Here is a 24,313-nt window from a genome sequence, read left to right as displayed (position 1 = left end):
TATCTTTTCATCATGGCACCTGTTAGTAGGTGGATATATTTATTAGGCAGCAAGTGAACATTTTGTCCGCAAAGTTGACGTGTTGGAAGCAGGAAAAATTGTCAAGTGTAAGTACTTAAGTTTGACGAGGGCCAAATTGTGACGTCTAGACGACTGGGTCAGAGCATCTCCAGAACTGCAGCTCTTGTGGGATTTTCCTGGTCTGCAGTGTTCAGTATCTATCAAAAGTGCTCCAAGAAAGGAACAGTGGTGAACCAGTGACGGGGTCATGGGTGATCAAGACTCAATGATGCAAGTGGGAAGTGAAGGCTGGACGTGTGGTCCGATCCAACAGACGAGCTCCTGTAGCTCAGATTGCTGAAGAATTGAATACTGTTAATACTTGATGAGTCATGACTTTTTGGCAGCAAATAGGGGACCAACACAATTATATACAGATGGTCATAATGTTATGAGCAGGACTGCACCATGTGAATGTCCATGACCTCGGTCCTGGGGGAAAAGCTGTTTCTTTTCATTGTGTACTACACTGTATATGGTTGGAATGATGATAAAAGCCTTTTCGACTCGTCATTTATTGTCTCTTTCTCTCTGCTCAGTGTACGACTTTCTGCAGAAATGTGACCTTTAAAACCGAGTCCATGGATTTATTCAAGAAGCGTCATCGTTTTGAAATTGACCAGTATCACTAATTTAAAAAACAGAAAATGTTTTTTTCCCCACTGCCAGTTTAGCGATATGTGTATTTTAGACTTGTAAAAAAAAAAAAAAAAAAATTATATATATATATATATATATATATATATATATATATATATATATATATATATATATACATATATATATGCAAAAAAAAAGATGTTAAAACTATGAAACAAACACAGCGTGATATTTTAGAAAGTTTCAGCCATTTAAACAGAATATGTACAATGAAGGAATCTACATGAAGTACAAATATACAATTTACAATATACACTAAATTTTATAGTCATGAGAATAAAAATATATCTTACACGTAAATGCTGCACAGAAATGAAATCGAAACACAGGATTGTACTTTTTTGGCTGGGGAAGTTTTGCTATTTAGAGCCATATGTGGTTCTTCTTCAAACTGTTATCACATATTTGGAGATGTACAATTGTATAGGACGTGTTGGGTGCGGTAGATTAAATATTTCCCTTCACGTACACTAGGGGGTCCAATCCTGTTCCAGCATGACGATACACAAATCGAGCTCCATGAAGATATGCTTTACATGAACACCTTTGGGATGAATGAGAACTCTGACTGCACCCTAGGTAATCACAAATCTCCAAAATCTAGTGGAACATCTTCCTAGAAAAGTGGAGGTTGAAAAAAGGGGTGTTCAAAAAACAAATATGAATCTTATGACCAGGTGTCCACAAACCTTTGTCCATATAGTGTATGTATACTCTGTTTCGTACACACAGGTAAAATTTGCTATAACAAACCTTGATATTGGTTTAACAAAGCCAGTCTGAGAGTTATCGCATAAGCTTGAAGTTAATATGAAGTTGAAAGGTAGAAAAAAAGAAAGGGTAGAGCTTATAGACAGTTACTGGTTGAAAGACAGATAGCAAATAGAGTGATACAAGTAGAAAGTCAGATGGACTGAGAGTGTGACGGAAATAGATAGATGGATAGGGCATCCTAAGTAGGAAAGACAAGACGTAAGAGAGGGACACAAGTATATAGAGTGTGTGTTACTGGTAGATTGATAAAAAGCTGGATGGAGAGAATGTGTGGCATTGATAGATAGACAGATGGAATGAGAGTCTCTGTTATATAATAATAATAATAAATAACAACAAGAAGATGTATTTCCAGACATGAGTAATTATGCGGTTCTCCTTACTCTCCAGGCGCATGGCTGGTATCGGTGTACGTGCAGGGCAGGAGCTCAGGTAACGGAGTGGGCGTATAAGTGAGGTAGCAGATCATCCGATTGGGCAGACCCAGCCGTGGCACCGCCTCCAGCACCCGTTTTCCCAAAATACTTCTGAGTGCAACCCTGCATAACTGCTGTAGACTGGGCGGCTCCCCTACACAAACACACACGAAACATACACACAAACTGAATTTTACTGTCTTGTTCACACTGCAAGTCAAACTTCATTCGTTCCAGAATGTCTAAATCTTGCTTCTTGCACATTATGCGCTATAGTATATATAGTATATATTCACCTGATGGTCACCGGACTGAGCTGGTCTTTACTCAGTTTCTCAAAAACTGTTGTTTTTCTGATTTCATCAAAACATAATGTTTAGAATTAAGGCTCAACAATTCAATCTTGGTTTCATCACACCAGAGAATCTTGTTCCACACATTCTGAGAGTCCTTCAGGGGTCTGTTGCCAATCTCCAAGCAAGCTTTTATTGGTTTTGCTTTGAGGAGAGGCTTCTGTTTAACCACTCTGGCCCAAATTGGTTGGGGGCTTCAGTGATGGTTGTCCTTCTAGAATGTTGCCAGATCTCCACTCACGGTATTTAAAGCTCATTCAGAGTGACCACTGGGTTCTTGGACACTTCTCTTAATAAGGCCCTTCTCCCCAGTTGCTTAGATTGTCTGGGCGACCAACTCTTGGAAGGATCCTGCTTGTGCCACAATTTTTCCATTTGAGAATTATGGAGGCTTCTGTGCTCTTCAGTGCAGAAGCAATTTTTTGTAGCCTTCCCCAGATCTGTGCCATGCATCAGGCAGTTCCTTTGACCTCATGCCTTGGTTTTTAATCTGATATGTCAGCCCTTGTGTAGATAGGTGTGTGCATTTCCAAATCATGTCAAATCAATAAACCTTTCCACAGGTCGACAAGGTGTAGAAACATCTCAGCCAGAAAAGTGTTTAAGTGTCTAAATGCTTATGTACACGTAAGATTTCTTTTTTCTTTTTTTTTAATTTAAAAAGAATTCTGTTTCCACTCTGGCATTATAGGGGTACTGATCGCAGATTCATAAACAAAATCAATCTGAATGATTGTAGTATCAGGCTGCAACACAACAAATTTAAAATAGCATTCTTCACCTACGTAATAAAACATACTTTCGTAGAAGTTGAGGCAGAGGGCTGCAGCTGAGCCAGGGCTACAGTAATGAATGGGCTTTTTCCCGAGGTTGTCTCTGGCGAACACGTTACCCCCAAATTCGACCAAAAGCTCGATCATCTCCAGATTGTTTGCTTTAGCGGCATGGTGAAGGGCCGTCTCATGAATCTTTGCAGCATTTACATTTGCACCTTTAGATTAGATAAAAATGTTAAAAAAGCCATGTGAATCATACATAGGAAGGAGATCATTGAACAAAGTAAATAATTCTACCAGCTCAGTCTCTTGAAAAGCAAAGCCTTCACCTGCATTTAGTAGAACCCTGACACATTCTAGATGCTGCCGAGCACAAGCCACGTGAAGAGGAGTCCCAAAGTGGCAGTCATGAGCCTCCATCAGTGCTCCTTTGGCTATCATAAGCCGCACACACTCGATGTTACCTGGTACATAAAAAACAATATTTACACTACAAACACACTATTTACTGTAAATGCTATACAAATCCTCACATATAAAAGCCTATTAAACATCTGAGGAATAAAACACAACAGGGAAAACTGTTTTAATAAATCAATAAAGATGAGTCACCGATACGATCATGCAGTTCATTATTTTCTATCTTCTTTTTTATTGATGATTTAATCTAAAATGTCATACTTTTATCAATTTCTAGTTAATGAAATATACGTATGTGTCAAAGCTTTTCTTTTTAAATTCAAACGGACCGAAATGTTTCTTCCCTCAAGTCATCAGGCTTCTCAACACAGAACTGAACTCACACACACACACACACACACACACACACACACACACACACACACACACACACACACACACACAACTGTGTGACTGATCTGTACAACCTGGACTCAACTCACACTCGTACTCGCACACCCGTGTCTTCAGTACCACACACATTAAATCGCTTCATTACCATAAGCTGCTTACATGCCTTTTTTGTACATCTTTTCTAAACTGCTGCTATTTGCTCTTTTGCACAACATTTTGTTTAGATTTTTGCTACTGTTCACTTTGTATCTTTACAACAGGTGTACTGGCGGAGCTATTTTGTATTTTGTGTATTTGTCTTGCACTGTCTTGTGTTGTCTTTGCACTGTTTGTACCAGGTTGCACACATGGGCTAAGGACTAGTCCTTAGCCCTGTGTTTTCTGTTGTTTGTGATTGTTGTAGGTTGCACCAGGGTTCAGGAGGAATGGTGTTTCATTTCTGCGTGTGTACTGCGTCAGCTATATATGGTTAAAATGACAATAAAAGCTTTTGACTTGACTTGATGAATAGAAGTCTGTGATTTTAATGTGACACTACTGTCCAAGCTGACCAATCAGAATCAAAGAATTTACCAACGCAGTGTGTACTGCGTGGAATTAAACGACAATTCACATGAATGCACTTCTTATCACTGCATCATATCATCACACAAGACATTTTGAATGTTCCTCGAGACCCTGTGTAACTTGTCTAGATGATAATCTCTTACCCCCCATACAGGCTTCATGAAGGGGAGAGAATGTGAAGAGAGGAGGGTTTACTGTGGCGCCGTACTCCAACAACAGCTTCACACACTCTAGATTTCCAGCTGCACAAGCATCACATAACGGCGTGCTCCCGTCTATGTTACGGGCGTTCACCTTGAAAACAAGTCAACAAACAGACTAAGCAATTTGTCAAACATCACCATTCTTTACAAGTCCAATATTGAATAAAGCCTACATGAGCTCCAGCCTCCAGGAGCAGCTGGACGCACTGTGTTTGGCCTTGAATACAAGCCTCGTGCAGCGGCGTTATGGAGTCCACAGCCATGATGTTGACCATCGCTCCATTTTTAATGAGCCGCTGAAGTTCTGCTGCTCGACCATGAGCTGCTGCTTCGTGCACTTCTGATCGGTCCGTCCAGAAGCCCAGGCCATGTGCTAAACACACAAAAGAAATGTATAAATAATTTATATGATTAGACATGTAGCAGTTATAAATGATCCAGTATAGCTGGATGGGCAAAACACATAGTGAAGTGGTACATTTTTTTTATATATCATGATCATTTCAGCACATTTATGCATGGCACATAACAGATACAGTTTACAGTTACAGTGTTAACTTTATCAAAGAGCTGTGAGACACATGAACAAGTGCACTTGTAGCCCAACACAGACAGGCTCTAATATGTTAATATATATGTAATACGTAACAGTAAATTAAAAAATAAAGAAAATGTATGATAGACAAGCTGATGTTTTGAATAAGGAGACATATTTAGCATTTTGGAAAAAATAGAGATTTTCAACAGTCAAAAGTGATTCATGAATGGATAGATGGATGTGTGCATGGTTGGATGGATAAAAGGATGTATAATATAGATGGATGGGTAATTGGATGGATGGATGAATAAATAAATAAAATGGATGGATAGAAAGGATGGATAAGAAGATAATAGGATGGATGGGTGGATGGATGCATCAGTGTGTTGGTGAATGGATTGAATGGATGGGTGAGTAAATGGATAGGATGGATTGGTGAGGGGATATATAGATTAGTTGATAGGAGGAATGAATAAATTAATGAGTGAGTTGGTAAATGAATGGATGGATGGGTAAATAAATAAATGGATGGATTAATAGATACGATGGATGAGTTTATGGATGGATATGATGAATTGGTGAGTGGATAAATGGACAGATGTATAGGATGGATAGGTGGGTGGATAAATGTATAGAATGGATGTAAAGGATGGATACTGTAGGTGAGTAGGTAAATGGATAGGATGGATGATTGGAAGGATGCATGGTGAGTTGGTGAAAGAATGAATGGGTGAGTGGACAAATGGGTAGGATGGATGTGTGGATGAATACTGTAGGTGAGTGGATAAATAGGTTGGATGAATACATGGGTAAGTTGGTGAAAGGATGAATGGGTGAGTGTATTAATGGATTGATGGATGTATGGATGGATGGATGGATGGGTAAACTGGAACAACGCAGAACCAAGCAAGGTGTATATACGACACTATACTCCATTAACATGGTCAATACAGAGTATTTCCTTTATAAAGTGGAATAACAGAGCCATGTGAAATTTAGTAGTTTATTATTATGTTGTAAAATTCATAAATGGTTCGGTTATGTTAAAAAGAACACGACAGAAAACATCAACTCCTTTTCATCTACATTGAAAATAATACCAATCCAACAACCGGTGCTCTTCTCTAAACTGTCCGGTCGGCAACATACAGAAATGGAACCAGATTTTCAAGTTAACAGGAATAACAATAAAGGTTCCATATTTAGATAAATATTCTAACCATAATGAATAGGTTACATCTACTAGTGTGATATTGATTTTTATAGCGGTACGAGCATGCATTTGATTTTGATTATTGTTAATTTTTTGTTCTGATTAGCAACCAGTTTCCTAGTTGATTACCTTACCGATTTCACTAAATAGCGTTGGGCGTGTGTGCATGTCCATTTTCTCTTTTCATTCTAGAAGAATGTGTTTAAATAAGCTCCACTTACAGCAGCACAAAAAGAAAGGTATCTAGCTAAACTCCACTGGTTTCTGGTTCACATTTTCGGAGGACTTTTAGCAATGAGCACTTCCTACTTCCGGTCTCTGGCGTGACTAAGGAAAGGCACCCTAGTGACAAGCCTGCAAAATGTCAAATGCACACTTGAATGTCATTGCGCTGCAACGTTTTATAAGATATAGTGCTAAAGAAATATATTTTACATTTATTGTTTATGAAAAGAAAGCACAAGTCAGTTTCCGGTTTAGGAAGTGCCTGTTCATATATTTTATACTCTGTCCCTGCTGAACAAAGATTTAGGGCAGGTGTAAAATAAAATGCTGCAAAGTGAGAATGCTTTCATGTGCTATCAGATTATGAGTTAACAAAATGAAGAGTGAATGAACAGAAAAGAAATCCAAATGAAATCAATATTTGGTGTGACCACCTTTTGCCAACAAAACAGCATCAAATCTTCTATGTGTACCTGCACACAGTTCTTGAAGGAACCTGGCAGGGTAGATTGTTTCAAACATCTTGGAGAACTCACCAGAGATCTTTTGTGAATGTAGGCTACATCACATCCTTCTGTCTCTTCATGTAGTCTCTGACAGACTTTATGACGTTGAGATCAGGACTCTGTTGGTGCAGAAACTTTTAGGACTTGTTCTTCTCTACACTAAAACAAGTTCGTAATGACGTTGGCTGTATGTTTGGGCTTGTTGTCCTGCTGCAGAATAAATCTGGGGCCAATCAAACGCCTCCTTGATGGTATTGTATAATACATATATATCTGCCTGTATTCCTCAGCATACCAACCAAATCTCGAACTCCAGATGGAGAAATGCAGCCCTAAACTTGCAGGAAACCTCCACCATGCTTTACTGTTGCCCCCAGACACTCGTTATTGTATCACTCTCCAGCCCTGCCATTTTTCTGCCCCCAGTTTCTGTTTTCATGCATAGTTAAGTCACTTAACCTTTTTTCCATATCAGAGGTATGACTTTTTGGCTGCAATTCTTCCATGAAGACAAACTTCTGGCCAGACTTTTCTGGACAGTACAAGAGTGTAACTGGCCCACTGGTTTCCACCAGTTTTTTGCTGATGTCAAAGAGAAAAAAGCATGGTATGTCTTTCATCTGCTGCATTAAGTTTCCTTGGCTGACCACTGTGTCTACGGTGCTCATCACTGCCCATTTCTTTGTGCTTCTTCAAAATAGCTTGAACAGCACATGCTGACATGAGTCACCTTGTGACTTGTTGCTGTGCTTAGACTTGCCATGGTCTATGAGTTGTGACATGACTCTGTCTTCCACACTTCCACATCTCACCATAGTAGCAGTGTTTGGCAGTTCCTTAACCAGTTTAAAGAATCCTACCCAGCTGTTTCTGTTTCAGTTAATGACTGTGTTTCAACCTACATATAACATTGATCATTAAAATCTGCAAGTGCGCAAAGTGTGCGAAAGTAAAAATTGAAAGCAAAAGGGTGGTTGCCCCAAATATGGATTTATTTAAGGTTTTTCTTTTGTTCGCTCACTGTCGAAACAATTAAAATGTGTTTCAATGCATTCTTACAATACAGCATTTGTTCACCGCTGCCTAAAACATTCCAACAGTACTGTATTTATGTAAATTATAAAAACATTTGTTAATGTTTATACCACTGGACTGTTGAGTTTGTTTGGTCAAAGGGAGCTGATCACTTTTCATCTGTAAGATTTACACAATAGTAGAGACTGCAGAAAAGAGGACTTTGTGCTTTCTGGTTAATTAGTAACATGACAACCTGGTTTATTTTGGGTGTTTTTAATCTTCAAAAGGGAAATTATAAGGCTTGAATCTGCTGTAGCATAAGTGATAATTAGAACTAACTTTGTGCAGCTGTAAATGTTTAAAATCTAAGTTATATCATTACATTCACATGATATGTGAGGTCTTTTACCCATTCTTTTCCTGCGGCAACAATGCAGCGAAGGAGCGCACCATTTTCTGCTGCTGTGCTAACTGCCTGCTTTTATTTTACAGTGCAGATTTAACAATTAGCACGGATAAAAGCATTACACCGTTATACCTTTTATTAATGCCTGTTGGTTCACACCCTGTGTACCACAGTAGGAAGTTACTGCACAATTCACCGCAACAATGATGAAACTATAATGGACATTTGGTGCCACCCAGATGAGGAAGTCCGGTTCCACTTAAGGTATACCATCATTTTTTCCTTGCCACATTCAAGTCAAGTGGCTTTTATTGTCATTTTTACTATACACAGTGGTACACAGTACACAGTAAAAACGAAACAACGTTCCTCCGGAACCCTGGTGCTACACTAAACAACAAAACAACATAAAGTGCATCGAGTGCAGCCTGGTGCAAACAGTGCAAACAAAAGAACAGTACAGACAGACAGAGTGCAGACAGACAACACAAGACAAGACAAAAGACAAAAACCAAGTATAGCGCCGACTAGTAAACCTACTGTATACTTAAATATACAGTACTGTGTGAGGAGAAATGTAAAATTCACCATAAGCGCTTACTTCCAACTTCACCAACTACATTTCAACTTCATAACTTCATTATATCTGTAAAGTTGCATTGGGATAATAATTAGTGTTAAAAGTGCCATACAAATGAAGATGAACTGAATTGAGTCAATTGGGATTTATTCAGATTTAATCAAAAAAAAAAAAACATGAACGATTCTCAAAACTGATACTTTATTGAAATTCTTTAGCGCAGCAGCATCTTATGCACACTAAAATACAATCAAAAGGTACAACACAATCAAAAACAATCTGTCGACAATTTTTATTATCCGTAATACTTTCAAGTCTATGCCCTACATGTTAAATTGTGGAGCAAAATGTGTGGTTACTCGTAAATGTAAAACTTTCTATATTCACAAAAGATTATACAGCCTGACTTAGTCGTATAATTTTTTTTTCTTTTTTTTTTTGCACAAAGTAATTGTGTGCGGCTCCTCTTTTCAGCACCTAAAACCTATTCACCTGTACAGTCTCACTGATGAAAATCTCGAAGCCATTCGACCTTGTTTACTGCTTTCCGTCACACTTATTATGTCTAAAAGCTTTTGTATATTGTGGGAAATTTGAAGACCTTTGTTTTAAAAAAAAGAAAGAAAAGAAACAAAAAGATGAGTGATAATGTAATACAGCAAAGTGTGCTAGTGAGCAGCCATAGCAGAAAACAGATTTAGACATCGGAGGTGCGGATGTGCACGTCATGGTCAATGGTGAAGTGTGGGTCTGTGGCTGATTGATGAGGCTGAGAGTGATGTCTCTGGCGTATCCTGGACTCTGAAGTCTCCCGTGTGTCCGAGAGAGAGGGCAGCGAGCAGAAAGCGCTCTCTCTTAAATCTTCATCGGCCGAATGAGTCGTTTTTTTAGGGACGGGGGTCCATGGCTGCCAAGATTGTGCTGTGGAGCAGGATTTGATCAGCAGCGGTTTCGCCACCTGCATGGGTCCGATACGGCAACTCTGTTGGAGAGACAAATTATAAAAAAAAAAAAAAAGAAAAAGAAAAGGCAAAAATGAAAAATTACAGAATTACAGGTTCTTATGGCATTATTACATCATTCTGAAATGCACAGATTCTGACATGCAGATAATAATGTGTGAACTCTCTCTCTTTTTACTCTTATAAGGCACTGAATGTGTGAAGGGAATAAAAGTGTACTTGAGCCATTGTGTGAAACAAATCCACATTCATAATTTTCCTCATACACATATTTACATGACACAACGCTAACTCCCTTTCACGCATGCTATGCAGGCTATTAAACCCCACCCTATTGGCACAGGGGTTATGAGCATTTACGCACTGTTTCCAAAATAGAACACATAATATATAACCACACAGCTGAAGCATTACAAAAGAAAATGCAACTGATAGCTGAGGTCTCACCCTTTGGTTTTTTTCCCCTTACCACATACTTGCGCTAATATTTTGGAGGAAGGGGATTTTATTAACTTATGAATTTTTACCACAGTAGCCCTCAAATGCATTTTAGGAAAAAAATAAAGTAGGTGCTGAATAGAAGGAAAAAAATTGTGATAGACAAGCTACCAGTTTGGCAGCCTCCTACACAGCTGTTTCTGTTAATGACTGCGTTTCAACCGACATATGTTATAAATATAACTGATTAATCATACACCTGACTCTGAATCAGCAAAATCCCTGACTTGTACAAAATTGGGCAAAAGGAAGAACTGAAAGCCAAAATGTGGTCACAGCGAATATCGATTTGAAATAGATTTTCCTTCTGTTCATTCACTTTGCATTTTGGAAATTGTAAACACAATTTTATTGAATTTAGTTGTAAAGACGGTTCACAATTTAATGTGAGTAATAAATGACAATGATAATCGTCGGGAAATAATTAAGTGGATGCTGAACAGAAGGAAGAAAATTGAAAGGTAAAGCACAGAAATGGTTTTGATTGTCAAGATGATGTGTATATTAACAATAATGTGAAAGAGATTCCACATTTGCTTCAACAATGCAACATTATTATTATTATTATGAAAAAAATGTATATTATTATTATTTTTAGTAGTAGTAATTATATTATAATTATTATTATTAGTAGTAGTAATATAATAATAATAATAATAATAATAATAATAATAATAATTAATATTATTATTATTAGTAGTAGTAGTAATATAATAATAATAATAATAATAATAATAATAATAATAATTAGTAGTAGTAGTAGTAGTAGTATTAATATAATAATAATAATAATAATAATAATAATAATAATAATAATAATAATTATTATTATTATTAGTAGTAGTAGTAATATTATAAGGATCAAAGAATAAAGTAATGATATGAGTAGATAAATGGGTAAAATTCATCCGATATACTCCACTGTCCAAATGTAACTTTTATTTACTTATTATGTTTTTAAATTCTCAGACTACATGAAAATACATGTACACATTACCTTTGCTGGTCCTCTGAAGTCTTGAATTTTTGAGGAAATGTCTCTTATCCAGCCAAACATATCCTCAGGTGTGTCTGTCTGTTAAAAAAACCAGAAAAACCCAAAATCAATACAATAAAATACTCCCAGAATTTAAACCTTCAATATTTAAACTGAACCACTAAAATACCTACAATATAACTTTAATTAATAAAAATGTGGTAGAGATTAGCTAGCGTTATGCATCACTAATCATGCAGAAACCCATCACTTCCTTTAATGATAAATCTACACTATGACATATGGCAAGATTGAACCTGTTTACTACAGCTTATTAATCATGCTTACAGAATGCTTCACAGCTCATTGTACGCTTCAGAGTCATTGGATGGTCTAAAAACAGCTGTTTACACCACGCTTGGGCAGTCGTCCTTTTAGGCGGACATCATTCAAAAACAGCAACATTCAAAATGCGCACAGGTGCACAGCAAAACGTACGTGCGTTTTTACCAAGAACGTAAAAAAATCCCATCAACCAACCTGAATGTAGAAGGTTCTTGCGTTTGTAATGATCTCAAAAAGGTTGTCACGTGACAGCAGATCCCTGACAATTAAACAAGGGGAAAAAATGAAATAAGCTGCAGAAAAGTGCTCTATTAATTAAAGGTAAAGAAATGTAGCCTCAGCACCTCAGGTTTATCACAAAACTCAATAAAACCATCAAATAAATACCAAATCTTAAATCCTGATCCTATAAAACTCAATGATTCTCATGAACAAATCTAGTTTTTACAGGAACCAAATTCTTTTTAATGTAGATGTATGCATTTTCCCATTTATTAATCTCTTTTATATATAGAATGAGTCTCCAGTGTCAGTGCATTTTTACAGTCATTTTTGACGCAGCAGTTTTCAGGACAGGGGACTTGACATGACAATCATCTTAATAATCGTATAAGAAAAAAAAGGTTAGTGAGAAAACTGTATATAGCTGCTATAATGTGGTTGAGACCTGGAACTAACTTGTCTCATGCTCCACAACATTAAATCTAATGTCTATAAACTGTTATAGAAAGTCTAACATTTTTTAACAAATGAAGAAATGAGTGGTCTTTGGTTTGAGGACCTTTTATTGTTTTTGAAAGAGTTTCTTTTGTTTAAAGGCAAAAACACACAAGAATTGGACCGTGAATGGAAGTTCTATAGACATATGAGTCCATTTAACATTTTTGGCTTTAGCAGAAGAACTTATGTAAGATGGAGATGTTGCCAAACTGCCTCACAGTGTAATGGTTTTGGGTTGTTTTGAAAGATTGGAGATTCATTCCCAGTTAAAGGAATCTTGAAACAATATTGCTACCAGTGCAATTCCATCTGGACTGCAGCCAATTGGAACCGACTTCACCCGAAGCATATGTCAGCCAGCTGGAGTGTAATCTAACATGGAACGGCCTGCTCAGGCACCACACTGAAATCCCATCGAACTGCTCTGGGATAAACCGGATCATTAGGGTTAGAAAGAAATCCCCAACTAGTGAATAACATCTTTGGTAGGTTGTAGAAAAAGCAAAGTATTTCAGCTGAATGTTTGGAGAAACAAACTGTTTGAGTGCTAAGGGATGATTTTACAATGAAAATTAAGTTGAACATTTGTTCATTTATACATTTTTTTAGTCAAAATACATCCTCATATCATTAAATTACCTGGTTTGTTACATACAAACCAAAGGAACGTGCATGTGTCTGAATGATAAAGTACAAGCTATATTTTTTAATGAAGGACATTATGTAAATGTCAACTTCTCAACATGGTATATGCAGGAAACTAATAAACTCAGGGGGGCTGCACCAGACCACCAGTCATTAATTATTTTTCTTAACTGCACATCCCAGAGTGCTTTGCTTAATTATATCATACTACAACATTTTATGTACTTACCCTGATTTTACAAGGCACTCATGAACCTTCTGTATGTCCCTCAACCGAATATTGCGTAATGCCTCTTTATCCTACAAGAGAACCAGACGTTTTAATGGTTAATATATCAATTTTACTCCCAGACCAAACCATGTGAGTTGTTTAAAAGCTGGAAAAAGTTTACTTTCTCTCTCTCTCTCTCTCTCTCTCTCTCTCTCTCTCTCTCTCAAACACACACTCACCGTTTCATTTTTATAGTAACTCACAGTCTGGTCATCTAAAACGAAAAATCTTCTTTTCCAGCTTTTTCTCTGAAAAAAACAAAAGAAAGAGAAAACATGCATAAAGGGTCAATAAAAAACAGTTTCATTAGCACCACAAAAGTCACATGACCCGTCTGGCATTACCACGTTGCCTTGTTTGACGCAGTAGCCTGTTCTCACAACGTTTGGCCGTAAACTCTGGCATCTTCTCAGAGTCACATGTGGAGTCACTTCATTACTGAACACATCGTCCGAGTCGTTCTAGAAATAAATAGAACAAAGGTTTTGAATTTTTTTTTCTTGCACCATCACCTACTAATAAATAAATCTTGTGAATTGAGAAAAAAGCAATTAAGAACCTGCTGGACCGGTGTGTGGACCACCACGCCTCCTACAATCTCTGCTTTGTAGGCCTGAGGCGTTGCTGGCTGAGTCTGGCTCGGCACAGGGACACTGTCTGTGCTCTGAGTAATCGGTGTTGGGTTTTTAGGAACCTGAACATGGATCAGAAAATGCAGATTTTTTTAAAAACAAAAACGCATCTGTTATAAAAATATGTGCAAATCAATTTTGCATGGGTAACCCAGGAATTAGAAAGAGGATCCGCAAACAGAGTATATTTAAAGATTCTCCAAATCCAGTAGGGTGAAAACAGGAGCACTGTGGTAAAGACAAAAGAGGAACAGCACACACACACACACACAAACATCCCCTAATGCTAGGAAACCAAATTCAAATCAGTTTACTTCCTAATGTGAAGCCCTCACACACTGATTCACTGTTGTTGTTTATATATATAATCCTGCTCTGAGCATTACATTTACATTTACATTTGCGGCATTTAGCAGACGCCCTTATCCAGAGCGACGTACAAAAGTGCTTTAAATCTCTAGTAATGGATAAATCTACACTGGTACGCAAGATTACAAACTTAATATAAATATAACTAGAATTCTACAAACTTGAAAAGTGCTAATTTAGGTATTTAAGCAAGAGGTAGGTCTTCAGTCGTCGCTTGAAGATAATCAGGACCTCTGCTGTACGGACATCTAGGGGAAGTTCATTCCACCACCTCGGTGCCAGAACAGAGAAGAGCCTTGAAGTTGATGCATTAACAGCATCAACTTCTTCAGCACTTTAAGCTACAGAAGCTCATTTGTTAGATCTTCGTTCCCACGTGCATCAATGAGCTTCAGCCGCCCACGACCCTGTCGCCGGTTCACCACTGTTCCTTCCTTGGACCACTTTTGATAGATACTGACCACTGCAGACCAGTAACATATCATAAGAGCTGCAGTTTTGGAGATGCTCCGACCCAGTCGTCTAGACGTCACAATTTGGCTCTCGTCAAACTCAAATCCTTACGCTCACCCATTTTTCCTGCTTCCAACACGTCAACTTTGAAGACTAAATGTTTACTTGCTGCCTAATAAATATATCCACCCACTAACAGGTGCCATGATGAAGAAATAATCAGTGTAACTCATTTCACCAGTCATAATATTATGATGTCATATGCTTGATCAGTGTATATACACAGATCGATTCTCTGTGCTCTGATCCTCATCTGATTGTGTGTTATTGCAGGAGCTGTACCACCAACAACTCACGCGTTTCAAAAGAAAAAGCAAATTTTCACATGCATGCTTGTCTTACTGTAATTTTAGTGGCCTTATTCAGCGCAATGACCCACTCCTTCAAGTCCACGGCATCGTTGGCTTGCAGGAAGTACCGTCGAGACAAAGCGTTTATCACTGCGTTTAAAAGCAAGAGTGTTATTCATGTTAAATGACTTCGAGAAATGGAGAAACCACTAAAACTGGCACTCACCAAAGCAGAACTCTGTCTTGGGCTTCTGTTTAGCTGACACCTCACTGACCTTTAAACAGTTTAGGAGTTAAGAAGAAATGAAACAAATAAATAAATAAATAAATAAATTCATGAAGAAAAGAAGAAAGAAAAAAGAAAGAAAGGAAAAAAAGAAATGCACGGCTGCAAAACAGTGTATATTAAATACAAGCACATTTGCCAGCACCATGTGTAAAAACATTTTTTATATTTATATGATCATTCTTTCAGTAGATGACACGATTTTTTTGGTTTCTGAATCACAATTTGAACACAATAAGTCACATCAAGCCAAAGGCTTCATGAGAAGCTCTGTGTTGTATATTTATATCTTTCAATAGTAGGCAGTAGTTATAATTAATAATTTCCTCATAATGGACTGCTGAAAACAGTCAAATGAATTAAGCTACTTTCTGATTGTCCCTTTGGAACAAAATTAATGTCCCATATTATAAAAAAAATCTTTAAACACTTGTAACGTTCATTTTCATTCATTTTTTATTTAGTAAAATGTAGCATGGACCAAACTTTAGAAAGTCCAAGCAACAAACAAACATATTTGTTCAATACATAAATGGACCTATAGTTTTTTGGTTGCTTGTTTGGCAGCTGTGCAATACTGAAAACCAGCAAAATTATTGCTATGCATTCTTTTTATACTGCACATATAAAATACAAGAGATGGCAAAAGAACACACATCCTTCACTCAAGTAAAAGTGCAGATACTCGTGTTTCAAAAGATGAAGTTCTCACTACACTTTTTCACTCAAGTTGAAGTAAAGAAGTTTGGGCTCGGACATGTACTTAAGTAAAAAGTAGCCATTACTACTTCCTGTTTTAGTGTCACACTGTTAACTGGACCCCATATAATATTAATACAAAATAATTTAAAATGTTGTTATTTAATGAATGTATTCAGGCTGAACATCCACCATATAGAACACAAGCAGAGAAAAGATGATGATGATCACGTGATCAGGAATGTCTCTGTTTTCAGTCATGTTTGCATCACGTGTGTGATAGCCAGGAAATGATACACTAGTGTTAGATTGAAAAAGCCCCGCAATGACAAGAAATAGGTTGATGGGCTAAAAACAGTGAAGCAAAACGATAAGACAAAAAAATGTCTCCGAAAAAGATTCAAACAAAACAAGTCTGGTTTGAAAATGTCAGAAGTAGAAAGTGATATTTGTGTAAGATTGTTATGAGTGAAAGTAAAAAGTTAAATAGTGAATAGTGAAAAAGTAGTGAAAGTATTGATACCAGAAAAATCTACTTAAGTACTTGTAATTAATTTCTTCCCACCTCTGTAAAATACTACTGTTGCTACTAATAACAATGAGATTACCTTCGAAATGTAACTCAGCTTCATATTTCCAACAGATTCTGCTCCCTCCGGCAAATTCTGCTCCCAAGGAGACATGGAAAATTGTTTAGGAGCAATGAAGTGCACACACTGAAAACCACAGAAACCTCATGGTCTGTGGATGGGTAATGAGCATGCTTTCAGTTACCTGTGGATTGTCCATGAACCAGAGGAGAGAGTTGTGCGGCGAGTCCAGGATGAAGTAACGCCGGTAAAACTTGCCGCTGTTCTCATTCTCCTCTATGTCCAAAAATCCACAAATACGATTGTTTCTGTCCAGGTAAGGCATGTCCCAGATCTAGTGGAAAAGACACAGAAGCGACCTGTTAAAGCCTGCGTATGCGGGTACGCACGTGTACTTCAACACTTCAACACTTTACATGTGACCAGTGCCTGAAATCCCCACTTGAATTTTTTTTTTTTTACATGGCGCCAAACAATATATTATTAAATATAAAAAAATAAAAGTGTTCAAAATAATAAATGTAAGATCATTTCAATAACAATATCACCCTGCAATGCCGAACCCTAGTTTATAATATATTAATTATATATTATTAATGATGCTGTAATACAGGTAAACAACAGGTAAAACTGTAACTAGCAGTGTGACATAATATTTTATGCCAAGAGCATTAATACAGAATTATTATTATTATTATGTGGTCACAGATATGCAGGCAGAATATAGTGTTTAATATCAGCTTCGAATACGGTTCAGCCACATTGATTTCACAGCATACTCTATAATCTAAAGTATTGGGACCCCCTGACTTTTCCAACCTTGTGAAGTTCTTCCTTAAAGTAACCACAGATGCGGTTAATTTTCCCTTTACTTGTACAAGGAGACGCAAACCCTGTTCTAACATGATGCAATGGCTTTGGAGCTTAGATCCTGAGTGGCCTCAACACAATTAAACCCCTTTGGGAAACACCCTTGTGGATGAATGAGCACAAATCTCCATTAGCACACTCCAAAAACATCTTCCCAGAATAGTGGAGGCTGAATGTGAAATGGAATGTACTTAAAGCACATATGAATCTGTCGAAAATCTTCTATACATATTGTGCATGGCTTTTATAAACAGTATTGGATAATGTACTTCAAGGCTCTTCTCTGTTCTGGCCCCGAGGTGGTGGAATGAACTTCCCCTAGATCTTCATCGATGGTTGAAGACCTACCTCTTCCTAAAACACTTAAATTAGCACTTTCCAAGTTTGCTTTGTAGAATTCAAGAGCTATATTTATATTAAGTTTGTAATCTGGCGTACCAGTATAGATTTATTCTTTGCTAGAGACTCAAAGCACGTTTGTACGTCGCTTTGGACAAGGGCGTCTGCTAAATGCCGCAAATGTAAATGTAATGCACTTGAGTACTTTGTTCATGTATCTGTACTTTATGTACTATGTTCATTGTAAGAAACTTTGACTTCACAACATTTGAATGCAAAATATCTTCCATTTTAGAAAAACATGCTGTTTCTTGTTATTTTGAAATGAATTAGTAAAACCTATAACAACACCACGGTTCATTTCAGGGTTCTCTAATTCTGTGCCGGTAACAATAGAAAACTAAACTCGTAAAAAGTTACGATGCACAACGTTAAACTGAATCAATTATTAATATATAGCTCTTTAATATCAGGACTTCCACTTTTGATGCATATGTATATTTAAAAGCGAGTAGAAATGGCTAAGGAGGACTTTGACTGGAGTAATGTTTAAGCAGGGGATTTGCACTTTGTATTCAACTTCAAAAATTGTGTACTTCATCCATCCACTATTGTTTATAAGTAAGGCATAAAACATGGCAAGGAGAGATGTTCTAGGAAAATAATCGACCAGGTGATGCGACTTTTATCACAAAGATTCTAGTTCTTAGTTTTGTTAATAATGGTTGTTTTAACAATTTATTGTTGAACAGCACAAACATTCGCAAGACTGCGCCTGACACCAGAGACTACATTTCCAACCATATTAATAATTATACGTTTTCTTTATGAAACCTCGCCATCACATCTTTATTTCCCTAAACTGTTGCCACAAGCATGTAAGAAAACAATTGAACAAAATGTCTTTGTTGTATCGGTAAAGTTTTATCCTTCACTGGAACAAAGAGGCCTGTTCCCTGACCATGTACCAGTGCACAAAGCGAGATCGTTAATGGCATGGGTTCCAAAGTTCCTGGACCTCAACCTCAACCTCAACCTCAGCAAACACTTCTGAGAGGCAGTTGTCAATAGATTAGAATAGCCTTTTTTTGTCACATACATTACAGCACAGTGAAATTTGTTCTTAGCATATCCCAGGTTGTTTAGAAGCTAGTGTCAGGGTTGGCCCGGAGCACAGAGGGTTAAGGGCCTAGCTCAAGGGCCCAAGAGTGGCAGCTTCAACCCTTAACCACTGAGCTACCACTCCCAGATATCAGTAATACTCTTAGCTTAATGAGAACAAATCCCCACAGCCACACTCCTTAAATTTCTATAAGACCTTCCCAAAAGAATAAAGGAGAGTTTAACAGCAAAAAAAAAGTAAGGACCAACTCTACATTGAAGCCATAGTTTTTGAAAGGACCCATATATGGCTGTGAAGGTCGGGTGTCCACATACCAGCCTTTGCTACTCGTCTGGCTATTAAATCATAACACATTTTAGGAAACATGAACATTTGATTCAAAATTGTGGCAATAATATAGAGTACTTATCACAGTGTATCTTTATGCATTTATGCAAATATTTAAACAGCCAATCATGTGGTAGCAAGTCAATGCAATAGAAAAAAGATAGAAAATGTGAGCTCGGTGCCTTGTTGGAGGCAGACAGGCTAACTTGAGTATTTAAGGTGTATGGGCTTGTATTAGGTAGTCGGTTTTTGGAAATTTGTTAGTATGGGGATTAAAATAGTATTAAAAATTGGTATATGTTCACAATACAGTAAAGTCTTTAAACTAAAGATCGACTGATTTAAAGAACATTATTTTAACAAGCCAACGCTTAATTGAAAAATCGTTTCAAAATGATAGTCGTTTTAGAAATCAAGTTATCACCAATTCATCGTAGCCATGCGCAGTATCGAATGCTACTCACATAAATGGAAAAAAAAAGTGAAAGTTGAAGGAAACGCTGTCTCACTGCACCCTGGCCCAAATGGCTTTACAGCACGATTTGCACATATGCAAAATATTCTGTTCGAAATGAGAAGAAATACATTCGTCAAACTCGTACAAATGCACAGCATAATACCCTACCACACACACAAAAAAAATTCAGATGGTTTATATAATAACATGGTTACAAAAATGCTGTCTTTAAATCCACACAATGTATGCATTATATTTTTGCATGTAGGCATATTCAAGCCATTGCTGGACTGATGTACTGGATTTCCTCTGATCCAGGGAAACATTTCTTGCTGTGTTTCTGACTGATGAAACACACCTTAAAACCACATCACTATAACACCTGAGAGGTTGTGCAATAACTTGCACCCAAGAAAGGTGTAACTACTAAAGTGGCCACTAGGTGTATAATAAAGTTTAAATTTAACTTACCGAGCGTCTGCGGTAAATACTTCAGGAAAACAACACTACAAGTGATGGGGTTATCAAAAAACATTGTTTGTGTGTACACTTTTAAGTCCTTACTTCTCAAAACCTGCCCATTATGAACCGCTTCTCATTCTTTACCGCACACTAATCCAACAATTACAACATCGAATCTATTAAGGAACGACATCGAACACTTACGACCACTTATAGTTCATGTTGCGTCTCGGCCATACAAGTTTGTTTCGTGTCACGCTTTATCTCCTGTGCTGTACTCCCAAACAGTAGGCTGTTAAAAATAGCACACAAGCAAAGACTGCCATAGTTAGTGCAGGTAGTGTGCAGTTTGGCATCCAGCCCGTAGAAGTGGGCAAGTGGTGAAGTCTTTTCTGCACGTCGACCAGGAACCCTCCTGATATTTCCATATCGACTTATAATCTATGCAAAACTCCCTGAGTCAAAAACCATCTGTTGTAGAAACCAGACAAAACTACCTGATGTAGTTGTATTCTCTAAAGAAATAACCGACCTTTCCTTGTCATTGTCCTGGTACCTTCAAGTGTACACCTTTCCTACACCGAGTAGGTATCGTTTAACTAGAAACGCATTGCAAATGGAAACTCTGGAAATGAATCACGGTCTATTCACAGATCTTAAATTTTATATATATATATATATATATATATATATATATATATATATATATATATATATATATATATATAAATAAAATCAACAAATGATATACCCTGAGTGCTCCAACCCGGTTCCAAGGATTGCAAGATCTTAAAGAGCAGGTACTCAGTAGTGAGCTCGAAGACTGAATACCTTCAACCGAGACACATCCTTATCTTCTCACACGGCATGCAAAACAACCTGACCTGGATTTTTTTATGAATGCTTGTCTTTTTTCTTTCAAAAACAAAACAAAAAGCTAAAATACTGCCTGGAAGCTGTTTGACATTGAAAAGACCAACAGTTGACAGGGGCCACATCCAAAATGGCACATCCCAAACAGTAAACAAGTAGAGATTATATTGTTGGAAACAAGGAAGTGTTGTCCATTCGCAAAGTCTGCTTACAGAATAAATATTTATGATTCATCTCTATCCAATCCCATGCACTGTTTTTAGGTTAGATACTACCATACTGCCTAGGAGTAGATACTTATGAGTATCTCATGGCATTCAGGGTTAGCTTTTGTCCTTTTTTTGGGGTGGGGATTAAGTTTAGGTTTAAGTTCAGCATCTGGTCCCGAAGCCATGTGTCTGCAAGAAGTCCTGAGATCAAAGAGGAGGTGGAAGGATGACGTCATTTGGCAGGATTGGGAGCAGGACTGAAGTTCTTCCTGAACCTCAACAAGTCAAGCTGCCACACCTTAATAACACCATCACACACACACACACACATAGAGAGAGACTCAAAAAGAGACACTGACTTACTGATCGTCCCCAGGAGGTCTTTAATTCCCCCCACCCAGTCCTGGATCCTCGTGCTACAGTGTTATAAGTCGCGAGCGCGGCGGAACAGCATGGTCGTGCAGATTCAACGCGGATTTGGATGCGCGAGCCCGAGAGTTAGCGTTAGCACATGATAGCAGTGACATGGCCCTTTTTCCGGGTTGACTTTGCCGTTGAGTTAAAACCAAAACCGCGCATCCGGTTGTGTGTGCACTCCGTTTGTGCACAGAAAGAGGAACACGCGCAGTGGCACAGCGTGCAAACACACAACGCGACGCCGCATGGGAACACGCTCGCGCACCGTGCAACTTTTATGGCGACTTGAACCACAGACTATGGAATGATGATTGAAGAGATGGCTGAGTGAACGTGCATGGGTTTTTATCGGTCATCTTGTAGATGCATGCAGATCTAGATCTAGAGATGGCGTTGTCTCCTTCAGAAAAACGTTATCTTCTCGTTTTCTTTCCGTATTCCACACCGTGGAATAAAGATGAATTGCTGGACATGGGCGTTCTGTCATTTTGGAGATGCATGCATGATCTATGTTGTATTGTTTTTCTCTTTTAACACTTGTGCACATTTAGATATAGTTTGTATAAACACTATATGGACAAAGAAATTGGGACACCTGACATTCCCAGCCATATGTGGGTCTTTCCCAAAAGGTTTCCACAATTGTACAGGAGGTCTTTGGATGCAGTAGCATGACATTTTCCCTTCACTTGAACTAGGAGACCCAAACCTGTTCCAGCATGACAATGTCCCTGTGCATAAAGCAAACTCCATGAACATGCATGCGTTGGAGTGGAAGAGCTCCTGCTCTAGAGCTCTGACCTCAACCCTATTAAACACCTTTGGGATGAATTGAAGGCTGACTGCACCCACAGGCCTCCTCACCTCACCTACATCAGTTTACTAACAACCTCGTGTCTGAATGAGCAGAAATCTCCACAAACACACTCAAAAATCCAGTAGAGCATCTGACCAGAGCAGTGGAGGGATTTATATGAGCACATTGGGACTAAATGTGGAATGCAATGCCTAAAAAGCACATACCATATTTATGACCAGTTGTCTGCAAACCTTTGGCAATATAGTGTATAACCTGGTCAACACAAGCAGAGGAACAGAGTGCAAACACAATGCAACTTCACATGGAAACACACTCGCACTCATCATGCAACATTTATAGAATTAAGATGAATTAATGGATATGGGCTTTCTCTGTCATTTTGTTGATGCGTGCAGATCTAGATCTTTATCTTATCGTTTCTCGTCTTGCCTCTTTTAACAGTTGTGCATATGTGTGTGAAAAAAACTGTATATATGATCTCTTTTCAAGTCTTTATATCACAGTGATTGAATTGAATAGAGGTATTAAGATAATTTTACTTAAACTTAAACTTTTGCATGCAATCTATAACATCTAACAAACCACAAGTTCGCCATTTTCCATATAAAAGTACCGCAGCAGAAGCTAGATAAAAAAAACATCACGTCAGAAAGTCTCCATGACGAAATAATCCGCTTCCTCACTAGTCATGTGTTGAGCGAGTCGACACTTTGAACCGATTCTTAGGTGCACGTTGAGAAATCGACACTTTTTTGAACCGACTCTTAAATGGACGTTGATATATATATATATGGGGAGCCGCTTTACTGGTCACGTGGGTTAGGTGAGTCGAATAGGGACTCGTATTGTGCCGAGGAAGTGCATACGTGTAATTTTTTTAAACAATGCTATTGCAATAATGTCATTTTGTTAATTATATTATACCTCTTCTTAAAACGATTTAGTTAAAATCTATGATAAAATCGCAAAATTTGTCTGGTTTTCAAAAAAAAGAAAAAAAAAAGATGATGTGTAGGAGCCGGAAGAGTCGACTTTGACGAGTGAGCTGAGCCAAATGAACCGACTCTGTTGCTGTTGGTTTTCCAAACTAGTCTTTTGTTGAGGTGGACACTGAGGTATTTATAATCACTGAGACAATGTACATGAACAGGACACAATGTACACTATATAAACAAAAGTATTTGGACACCTGACTTCTGCAGCTATATGTAGTTCATCCCCAAACAGTTACCACACAATTGTATAGGATGTCTGTTTCCAGCATGTGCACCAAGCCAGCTCCATGAAGGTATGGTTTGTACTGGAAAATCTTTTATGACCTGCTATAGAGCTCTGATCTCAATCCTACTGCACCCCAGGCCTCCTCACCTCACCTACATCAGTACCTAGCTTTACTAACGCCCTTGAATATGAATAAGCACAAATATCTACAAGCACACGCCAACATCTAGTGGAACATCTTCCCAGAAGAGTGGAGGTAACAGCAAATGAGGACTAAAAGTGGAATGGAATG

General features: G+C 37.9%; 2 protein-coding genes across 7 annotated transcripts; both read right to left on the bottom strand.

Moving 5' to 3' along the window:
- Nucleotides 1-831: 831 nt before the first annotated feature.
- asb13b (ankyrin repeat and SOCS box containing 13b) lies at nt 832-6,677 on the bottom strand. Of its 3 annotated transcripts, none has more exons than XR_006928310.1 (7): nt 6,508-6,677; nt 4,796-4,995; nt 4,563-4,713; nt 3,369-3,503; nt 3,049-3,254; nt 1,878-2,064; nt 832-1,336 (listed from the first exon to the last, which is right to left on the bottom strand). XR_006928310.1 is itself a non-coding variant. In XM_046871482.1 (7 exons), exons 1-7 carry the CDS (start codon nt 6,545-6,547, stop codon nt 1,321-1,323), a joined length of 921 nt encoding a protein of 306 aa, XP_046727438.1. In that variant the 5' UTR covers nt 6,548-6,677; the 3' UTR covers nt 834-1,320. The 3 variants fall into 3 exon arrangements, 2 of the variants coding, with proteins under 2 accessions (XP_046727438.1, XP_046727439.1); XM_046871482.1 differs by having other exon boundaries at nt 834-1,336; nt 3,063-3,254; XM_046871483.1 differs by lacking the exon at nt 832-1,336 and having other exon boundaries at nt 1,346-2,064.
- Nucleotides 6,678-9,291: 2,614 nt separating this feature from the next.
- On the bottom strand, nt 9,292-22,456 carry plekha2 (pleckstrin homology domain containing A2). 4 transcript variants are annotated; one of them, XM_046871478.1, is made up of 12 exons: nt 21,923-22,456; nt 17,088-17,237; nt 16,922-16,978; nt 15,555-15,603; nt 15,381-15,478; nt 14,084-14,218; nt 13,869-13,985; nt 13,704-13,772; nt 13,483-13,553; nt 12,084-12,147; nt 11,565-11,642; nt 9,292-10,089 (listed from the first exon to the last, which is right to left on the bottom strand). In XM_046871478.1, exons 2-12 carry the CDS (start codon nt 17,226-17,228, stop codon nt 9,805-9,807), a joined length of 1,164 nt encoding a protein of 387 aa, XP_046727434.1. In that variant the 5' UTR covers nt 17,229-17,237; nt 21,923-22,456; the 3' UTR covers nt 9,292-9,804. The 4 variants fall into 4 exon arrangements, with proteins under 4 accessions (XP_046727434.1, XP_046727433.1, XP_046727435.1 ...); XM_046871477.1 differs by having other exon boundaries at nt 21,927-22,453; XM_046871479.1 differs by lacking the exon at nt 21,923-22,456 and adding an exon at nt 21,233-21,466.
- Nucleotides 22,457-24,313: the final 1,857 nt, after the last annotated feature.

The sequence above is a fragment of the Silurus meridionalis genome, chromosome 17 (assembly GCF_014805685.1).
Source record: "Silurus meridionalis isolate SWU-2019-XX chromosome 17, ASM1480568v1, whole genome shotgun sequence".
Taxonomy (NCBI): domain Eukaryota; kingdom Metazoa; phylum Chordata; class Actinopteri; order Siluriformes; family Siluridae; genus Silurus; species Silurus meridionalis.
Note: the sequence above shows the minus strand (reverse complement) of the source record. Positions and strands in the feature narration are given on the sequence as shown.

What these genes read in the sequence shown, in the direction of transcription:
- plekha2 (XM_046871478.1), bottom strand. Translation starts at nt 17,228, where the DNA reads ATGCCTTACCTGGACAGAAACAATCGTATTTGTGGATTTTTGGACATA. An exon ending in TCCACACACCGGTCCAGCAG is followed by an intron (nt 13,986 to 14,083) that starts GTTCTTAATTGC and finishes ATTTATTTCTAG; the next exon opens with AACGACTCGGACGATGTGTT. An exon ending in GTTACTATAAAAATGAAACG is followed by an intron (nt 13,554 to 13,703) that starts GTGAGTGTGTGT and finishes GTTCTCTTGTAG; the next exon opens with GATAAAGAGGCATTACGCAA.
- asb13b (XM_046871482.1), bottom strand. Translation starts at nt 6,547, where the DNA reads ATGGACATGCACACACGCCCAACGCTATTTAGTGAAATCG. An exon ending in AACGCTATTTAGTGAAATCG is followed by an intron (nt 4,996 to 6,507) that starts GTAAGGTAATCA and finishes TTGTGTGTTTAG; the next exon opens with CACATGGCCTGGGCTTCTGG. An exon ending in CTGCCTCAACTTCTACGAAA is followed by an intron (nt 2,065 to 3,062) that starts GTATGTTTTATT and finishes GTGTTTGTGTAG; the next exon opens with GGGAGCCGCCCAGTCTACAG.